Here is a 6,116-nt window from a genome sequence, read left to right as displayed (position 1 = left end):
GGGTGAGCCACAGTGTGTGTGACTTCAGTGTTTGTGCTGTGAGGATGGGCGGGTGGCGAGCGGGCAATGGTCTGCGGAAGGGTGTGTGGAAGGAGACTGTCTGCTCCTCTCACAGGTCTGGTCAAGGACCTTCTTCAGTGTCTCAAAGGATAATAATACAGGGAGGAAGCCCTAAACAAGAACATCCAGTTAAACAAATCTGACCGACAAATGATAAGGGAGGCAGCGGTGGGGTCAGTCGCACTAATTGAGGAGTGAAGGGATGGGAAGGTTTATTCTGGCTGTTCTGCTGATCGAAGGTGCTAGTTAAACTCAGACACCAGAGTGAAAAGAGCAGGCTGATTTTGCTGTTAATAATTAAAGGATGCAACTAAGTACTACAGAAAATAAGCAGTAAGACAAATACAGAACAGTACACTTAATTATTACTACATACAGTTAAGCAAGGCAATGCACCCAATCATTGCTACACGACGGGGAGAACAGTGATTAAGAAAGATCCCTCATGTATCCAGACCCTCAGACGCTGGCAGCCCCGGGTCAGTGAGGATTTGGAGTCCCTCTCCCTGCAAGGGGGAAGTCCCACGCGAGGCGTCCACCCGTAGCTGAGGCGTCCAAAGTCGGAGCAAGCGGGTCCGGCCTTCTGCACCAAACCTCAGCAAGGCAGGATAGCTGGCACCTTTGGTTTGAGCGGAAACATCTGGTTTCATCCTCCTGTTGGATTCCACCCAAAGCCCGGCCGGGGCTCGGGGGGGAGAACCAAGGGAGTTTCTAACAAGGCCAAACACTTGGGGTCTCGGCCTTGAAGGAGGCTGAGCAAGGGCAGTTGGAATCATTCTCTCAGCATTTCATCCTCACTGCTGATTATGTTTTGTCTAAGCTACATCTTTCACTAGTGAGCATACGTATTTCGTTAATGATCAGATACTAATAATTAATGCTAATGGTAGTGCAGATTTTACTACTTCGCAGACACTAATAATAGATAACCTTTAGTTGTGAGGTTCATCTAGAGGCCTATTATTCAGGCCCTAGCACTACACCGGTGAGGTTTTTTGATCGGGGAGCTGGGCAGCTGGAAAACTAAGCGAAAAAAGGGGAACCAAACCCAAAATGTACCAAGACACAGACGTGACAAAACAGACATGGAGACAATGACAGGAAACAAACCTCAGCAGCGTGAGTGTGTGCTGCAAGGACTAAGTGCCTGTTACCGGTGGAGAGCTGTGTGTGTGCGAGTGGATTTGGGGCCAGCTACTGGAGTCAGACTGGGAGTGCAGGTGCCTCTGGCCCGTGGTGCAGCTGCGGGAGTGAGTGGGGTCCCAGTGCCAGTACGGGAGTGAGTGTGGGGGTCTCAGAGCCAGCTACTAGAGCAAGGAGGGGGTCTTTAACCTACAGCCGCTGGGGTGGGGACGGTGTGTGTCCTGAAAACGAACTACCTGGGGGGACCGGTGTGAATGAGGTGAGTGAAGGGCTGAGCACCAGCAAACTCCAAGCTGGACCAGCTGGCGAGTAGGGTGGCCTTGGGCCTGGGGGCTCCGTGCTGGTACCCTCACCTTGCCATGTGCCTGAAACACTTTTCCAGGGCTTTTTTTCTCCCACGTGTACTGTGCACTGCTTGCAAGCTTTAGGTAATCTTCATCTTTCAGATGTCTCAAGGCCTGTGTGCCAGTAACTCCCAGCTCCTTCTCCAGTGCAGGGAGCCAGTTATCTGTGTGGAGGCCCAGGCCTTTTGGTGTCTCTGCCTGTCACCTTGGCCTGTGTCTCCCTCAGAGGGATCATCTGGCATGTCCTTCCTTCCAGACATTGCTGTGGGAAGAAATGAAAACCTGCCATCACAAAGAGGTGCAGTAGCTGTCCCTGTCTACAACGGTTCATAGGATCATCAAATCACAGACTGGTTTGGGTGGGAAAGGACCTTAAAGCCCATCCAGTGCCACCCCCCTGCCCTGGGCAGGGACACCTTCCACTAGCCCAGGTTGCCCAAAGCCCCGTCCAACCTGGCCTTGAACCCTTCCAGGGAGGGGGCAGCCACAGCTGCTCTGGGCAACCTGTGCCAGGGCCTCACCCCCCCCACAGGGAAGAATTTCTTCCTTACATCTAACCTAAATCTCCCCTCTTTCAGTTTAAAACCGTTCCCCCTCATCCTACCCCTCCCCCCTGATCAAAAGTCCCTCCCCCCTTTCCTGTAGCCCCTTTCAGTCCTGGGAGGCCGCTCTAAGGTCTCCCCGGAGCCTTCTCTTCTCCAGCTGAACCCCCCCAACTCTCTCAGCCTGTCCTCACAAGGGAGGTTTATAACTAAGGCTCTCAGTGACACTGACTCGCTCAAAAGAAGTCATGAGTGAAGGCAAAAGACCTGGTGATGGTGGGATGTGAATGTAAAACTGACCAGGAATTGCCTGGTGAGGGTCTGTCTGGTGCACGTGGCGGGAGACATGGGGGCTGGAGAAGGTAGGTGGCAGGGCTGGGGCTGGGGTGACAGCCTGGGAGGAGGCCAGGGTGGTGCTGGAAGTGGAGATGGCGAGATCTGAGCGTACCAACTTTGCTTTCACTTTTTCTTCTCCCCTTCCGTGCCTTATCTTCTCCTCCCCCTCCTTGCTCTATCATTCCCATCCCTCCTCCCTGTGTGTCCCCTCCCATTTCCCCCCATCCCGTGGGATCCCAAATATATATCCCTTGTCCCACCTGTCCCTGGAGCCAGTGGGACACAGACGGGCTCCCTGTGGAGCCCATCGGTTCCCCTCACCCCAGCCCTGCCCTACCTGCTCCTGGGTTTTCCCTGCTAGTCCTGGCCTCAGCGTTCATGGAGCCTGGGATGCTCCTGGTCCAAGCTGCATTGGGAAGGTTCCCCCTGTTCTGACCCCTTTGGACCATCTTTCTCTTACACTTTCCTTTAAAGGAAAAATGATAAAACTGCAGCAAAATGCACATGGGGAACAAGCAGGGCTGGGACTGAGCAGATGTTCCTATGAGATGGGAAACTGAAAATGTTGATGCTTTTCTTTCCATTTGGCGGAAAGTCATGAAATCCCACAATTCCCCGCTGAACAGTGATGGGGGATGAGGCGCATGGGGGAAGATACGAAGAATCACAGAATTGTTTAGGTTGGAAAAGACAACTTCAAGATCGAGTCCAGCTGTTAAACCTCACGCTGTAAAGGCCACCAGTGCCCTCAGGAGCTCCCCAGGGCAGCCCTGGCTCCTTCTCTTTCCCCTGAGGAGGTGTTTCTTTTGAACCCAAGACCTCCTCCTGGCCCACAGGCCTGGAGAGAGAGGCTGGCAGTCCCCAGGGAGGCTGCGAGCCTGGCCTAACCCAGGCGGGAGGCAAGCCTCCATCGCCTCCAAGTTAGGTGGGAGTGTTGATCTGCTCGAGAGTAGGGAGGCTCTGCAGAGAGACCTGGACAGGCTGGAGAGATGGGCTGAGGCCAAATGCCCGGTGCTGCCCTTGGGCCACAACAACCCCCAGCAGCGCTATAGGCTTGGGGAAGAGTGGCTGGACAGCTGCCAGTCAGAGAGGGACCTGGGGGGGATGGATTGATAATGAGCCAGCAGTGTGCCCAGGTGGCCAAGAAGGCCAATGGCATCCTGGCTTGTATCAGCACTAGCGTGGCCAGCAGGGACAGGGAAGGGATCTTACCCCTGTGCTCGGCACTGGTGAGGCCGCCCCTCGATTCCTGGGTTCAGTTTTGGGCCCCTCACTCCAAAAAGGCCATTGAATGACTCGAGCGAGTCCAGAGAAGGGCAACGGAGCTGGTGCAGGGTCTGGAGCACAGGTCTGATGGGGAGCGGCTGAGGGAACTGGGGGGGTTTAGTGTGGAGAAGAGGAGGCTGAGGGGAGACCTCATGGCCCTCTCCAACTCCCTAAAAGGAGGGTGCGGAGAGGGGGGATGAGTCTCTTGAGCCAAGGAACCAGCGCCAGGACAAGAGGGAATGGCCTCAAGCTGCGCCAGGGCAGGGTCAGACTGGCTCTTAGGAAGTATTTCTTTGCAGAAGGGGTTGTTGGGCATTGGAATGGGCTGCCCAGGGCAGGGGGGGAGTCCCCATCCCTGGAGGGGTTGAAGAGTCGGGTTGACCCAGCGCTGAGGGATCTGGTGGAGTTGGGAACGGTCAGGGTGAGGTTCATGGTTGGACTGGAGGAGCTTCAAGGGCTTTTCCAACCGAGATGATTCTGGGATACTGTGATTTTGAGGGGGACACCCCAGCCCCTCCTCACAGGGGGAAGGACATGGCAGGAGTGGCTGCTGGGTGTCACAAAGGGGGCTCTGCCCAGCACGTGATGTCACAAAGGGGGCTCTGCCCAGCACGTGATGTCACAAAGGGGGCTCCAGCCACCCCGTGAGGTCACAAAGGGGCTCCGCCCACCTGCCCCAAAATAAAAGGCCGCAGCCGCACTGGGCCCACAATCATGGCGTGTGGCAACGGGCCCACCTCGGCCGAGATGCTGCTGCTAGTGATGCTCATCCTGCTGTTCCTCCTGGTTGGCGCCATGTTGGCGGCCTACTGGTTATGGGTAGGTGACGGGTGCACCGCGCTGCGCCGGGGGGTGGGATGGCGTGGGGTGGTGTGGGGGGCTGTGCTGTGGGGTGGTGTAGGGTGCTGTGGGCCTGGGAGGTGCTCCCGTCTCACCCAGCTCTTGTGGTCCTGCAGAGGAAGAGGCAGGAGACAAAACGATGGATGCCAGTGGAAGCTGAGCTGGAGAACCTGAGGAGTGAGCGGCCCTGGCACCAAGCAGACTGGAAATGGCATGGCATGGCACCGTGTGGCACGGCATGGCCCAACTGCACAGCACACGGCACGGCGTGGGACGGCATCATGGTGCAACACAGCATGGTGTGGCACGGCGTGGGACAGCATCATGGTGCAACACTGCATGGCACGGCAAAGCATGATCGCATAGTATGGCAGAGCATGACATGCCACAGAATGTCATGGGAGGCTACAACACAGCATGGCATGGAATGGCATGGCACGGTGTGGGAACCCATGGCATGGCATGACACGGCCGAACATGGTGCAGCAGGGCACGGCACGGGGTATCCGTGCAGACAGTTGGTTTTTTCGACCTGGCCCCAAGCACCCTGCAAACCTCATGGCAGGCCTGAGCTCGCTCTGTTGGCTTCCTCGGAGGCTTCTCTACCGAAGCACAGAGGAAGGAAGGAGCCCGCACCAAGCCTGGAGACATGGTGAGTGCTGGGGGAGACCCCCAGATCCTGCCCCAGACCCTCAGCCCGTGCCCTGCCCACGCCGGGCAGCCCTGCCTGTCCCGCCGGAGGGGCCGGGGTGCAGCAGGTTCACCTCCCTCTCCTCCTCTGCAGTGACAGCGCGAAGGCACCGAGCACGGAGCGCCTGTGCCCACTACCCCGGATATCGTCCCTGAGCTCCCTCTCCACGAGCAGCTCCAGTTCCGTGGACACCCTCTGCTCCTTCCTGGAGCCCTGCCCCGGTGCCATGGCGGAGCTGGCGGCGCAAAAGCGCTCGGGACCCGCCCAGTCCCCGGAGGAAGATCAGGGGCTGGTGGAGAACCTGGGAGCAGCCCTGGGCCAGGACCCCCCACTGGAACAGTCAGCAGGGACCAGGCAAGAGCAGGTCCCTGGGCATGAGGGGGACAAGGCGCAGACACCCAGGGATGTGGAGCCGGTCCCCGGCAGTCCCCACGCCCGCCTGCGGACGCTGGTGATCGAAATATGGCTGCGGAGCAATGGAGCGGAGCTGCCGGTGCCGCACATGGACACCGACAGGGCTGAGGATGGGGACAAGGAGACAAGGATTCCCAACGTGGAGTCCTTGGAGATGGACAGGAGCAGCCCCGTGAAGTCGGGCAGCAGCAGCCCCGTGAGCCTGGGCAGCACCATCGCGGCGGCTCCGGGCAGGAGCAGCCCAGCGGAGCCCAGTCCCCAGCAGCGGGTGCCCGCGGGCAGGACGCGTGGCCGGGCGTGGGAGGGCTGTGCCCAGCTCTGCAGGGGTACCAAGGCCTGGTGGCAACGGCGCTGCCAGTCCTGCCGCAGGCGCTTCCGCAAGCCCCCGAGGCAACATCAATGCTGATTCCAGCGGGCAGCCCGGAGACAGCAGATGGGGGGTGTCCTGGTTTAGCCAGGATAGGGTTAAGTTTCCCCAGC

The 6,116-nt window shown here is 58.2% G+C and overlaps 1 protein-coding gene across 2 annotated transcripts; it reads left to right on the top strand.

The window, feature by feature from the left end:
• The first annotated feature begins 2,378 nt into the window (after positions 1-2,378).
• On the top strand, positions 2,379-6,070 carry LOC141921936 (uncharacterized). Of its 2 annotated transcripts, none has more exons than XM_074820878.1 (3): positions 2,379-2,451; positions 4,648-5,183; positions 5,316-6,070. In XM_074820878.1, exons 2-3 carry the CDS (start codon positions 4,675-4,677, stop codon positions 6,040-6,042), a joined length of 1,236 nt encoding a protein of 411 aa, XP_074676979.1. In that variant the 5' UTR covers positions 2,379-2,451; positions 4,648-4,674; the 3' UTR covers positions 6,043-6,070. The 2 variants fall into 2 exon arrangements, with proteins under 2 accessions (XP_074676979.1, XP_074676978.1); XM_074820877.1 differs by lacking the exon at positions 2,379-2,451 and adding an exon at positions 4,310-4,510.
• Positions 6,071-6,116: the final 46 nt, after the last annotated feature.

This window comes from Strix aluco, chromosome 3 (assembly GCF_031877795.1).
Source record: "Strix aluco isolate bStrAlu1 chromosome 3, bStrAlu1.hap1, whole genome shotgun sequence".
NCBI lineage: Eukaryota > Metazoa > Chordata > Aves > Strigiformes > Strigidae > Strix > Strix aluco.
The sequence above is the reverse complement of the archived record's forward strand: the minus strand, read 5'-3'. Positions and strand labels throughout refer to the sequence as shown.

Excerpts from the sequence above, each read along its gene's own strand:
- LOC141921936 (XM_074820877.1), top strand. The coding sequence starts at position 4,406 with ATGGCGTGTGGCAACGGGCCCACCTCGGCCGAGATGCTGCTGCTAGTG. Across the intron at positions 4,511-4,647 it reads TGGCGGCCTACTGGTTATGG|AGGAAGAGGCAGGAGACAAA; the intron begins GTAGGTGACGGG and ends GTGGTCCTGCAG. Across the intron at positions 5,184-5,315 it reads GCACCAAGCCTGGAGACATG|TGACAGCGCGAAGGCACCGA; the intron begins GTGAGTGCTGGG and ends CCTCCTCTGCAG.